Below are 1,817 nucleotides of genomic sequence, written 5' to 3' on the forward strand. Positions count from 1 at the left end.
TTTGCTCTGAGTCAACATTTATCCACCTGTGGGTCCATAAAGGTAGAGTACGTAGGAGAACTTTCCTGTCGTGATGCTGGGAGGGCTCCAGGACACAGAGAATGATCGAGACGTCATGCTGAATACAGAGAAGTTTTGTGGCGGGTCTTCTGGAGCTGCACAAGCAGGAATATTTGTTTTCATACCTCAGTGCTAATATGAATACGAGCTTAATTAGTGCTAAAGTGTTTGCACGCTTCTTTTTCCACACCTGATTCTGGCATGCGAACCATAGTGGAGGCTACCTGTCCCTCTCCTTCAGAGGTGAAGGCGGACACCTCAAATAGATAGGCAATATAAGGTCGTAGCTGATCAACTCCTACTGATATGGGTACGTTCCAAGAGGCTGCAGGGGGCACAGCAGAGAGGGTGATGGGTGGCGATGATGCTGTTATCTCCAAGGGACTGAGAGTCGCACTGGACAGGATATCGGCTGCATCCTAGACACATGAAATCATGCGGGATAAAAAGAGAGAGTGCATTTAAGAAAAAAAGGAAAGAGAAAAGACGGTCGGCCTTGTGCATTTGAGCTATTTATCATCTTGACAGGAAAGTAGTATAGAACAAAAACACTTGGCAATAACAGCACAGTTTAGAAGGAGGGTGAAGGAAAAACACAGTACATTGCAGTGAGGCAGGGCTACAGTCATGATGTCCACTGCATTGACCTCCAGCAAACGGACAATCTGCCCAGTACGAGCAAATCTGGCCTTGACGGCGAATTTTGTGATGAGGCCATTGATGCGGTGTGGCAAGAACCAGGTAAGGACGACGAAAGTGTGGTTATGAGCATACGCTGTGAGATTGGTCACCAGGCCAGGGGCTGCAGGATGTGAATACACATGCAAATTCAGTGAAATACACATGCACATGTTATTTTTTTATGATGTTGAGACGCTTGGATCGGAGTGCAAGGCTGTGTGCTTGTGCATGAATACCCACGGGACTCTGCTGTCTTTATGTATAAAGGTTTGCTGAATGCTCCTACTCCAAATGGAGATATAGCTGCTACCTAAAGAGAAACAGAGAGAGAGAGAGGAAGTGTTGGTAGGCATAATGATTAATTCATGTTCCTGTCAGTTATCATCTCCCAGTCATGTGCTAATCTCAGGCTGCTGGAACAAGCTGCCGTAGCAGAGTTGATTCAGAGATCCCAGAGATATATATTCTACAAAAATATATCTCATTATATAGCGTAGATGTAAACAGATCACAACACAGTCTTAAGTCTTTGAATTTTTTCCAGTGATTTAAGGTGGGATCAAAATTAAATAGCAATTTATCAGGTCAACTGTGGAGTCACTTAAATGGATTTTAGTTTTGTACTGGAGTAGTATGGGAACTGACATGTTATCTTAAAAAAGAACAAAGAAAAAATGTATTTCGTTCCTGCCTGAGATCAGAAAACAGCGCGCGCCGTTCAGCTATTTGTTTCTACCTTGTTGCCACGAAACGGTTAGCAGTGGGGCGCTGCAGGCGTTTCTCTGGTTCGTGTCAGTGTCATCCAATCAGTAGCCAAGCACATACAGGGTAACCCCAGAATAATTAAACAAGCAATGGACATAATGGATCAGTTGATCTAGGTGCAACACTACAATACAGGTGAGCTAAACATAACCCTCATGTCCTCAGATTTTCTCAGTGTTTCCTGTCACCTAACTCTCACACCTGCTTCACCTGTTCTTGACTAAACCTTCCTCCTTTATTCATATCTGAAATCACGCCGTTGTTCTCTGTCAGTTCCTTACACATCAAATGGGTTCCAGTTGTTTTTTTTT

The 1,817-nt window shown here is 43.9% G+C and overlaps 1 protein-coding gene across 1 annotated transcript in view; it reads right to left on the reverse strand.

The window, feature by feature from the left end:
- The window catches only part of ptprq (protein tyrosine phosphatase receptor type Q), a 32,544-nt gene that overhangs the window by 28,411 nt on the left and 2,316 nt on the right, over positions 1 to 1,817 (reverse strand). The window contains exons 3-6 of the mRNA XM_013910037.1: positions 982 to 1,051; positions 663 to 862; positions 251 to 479; positions 27 to 155 (exon numbers count right to left, since the gene is read on the reverse strand). Coding sequence (XP_013765491.1) covers positions 27 to 155; positions 251 to 479; positions 663 to 862; positions 982 to 1,051 — 628 coding nt within the window. The remainder of the gene's footprint in view (positions 1 to 26; positions 156 to 250; positions 480 to 662; positions 863 to 981; positions 1,052 to 1,817) is intronic.

Source organism: Pundamilia nyererei, unplaced genomic scaffold (assembly GCF_000239375.1).
Source record: "Pundamilia nyererei isolate P.nyererei 1_Seehausen unplaced genomic scaffold, PunNye1.0 scaffold00035, whole genome shotgun sequence".
Classification (NCBI taxonomy): Eukaryota; Metazoa; Chordata; class Actinopteri; order Cichliformes; family Cichlidae; genus Pundamilia; species Pundamilia nyererei.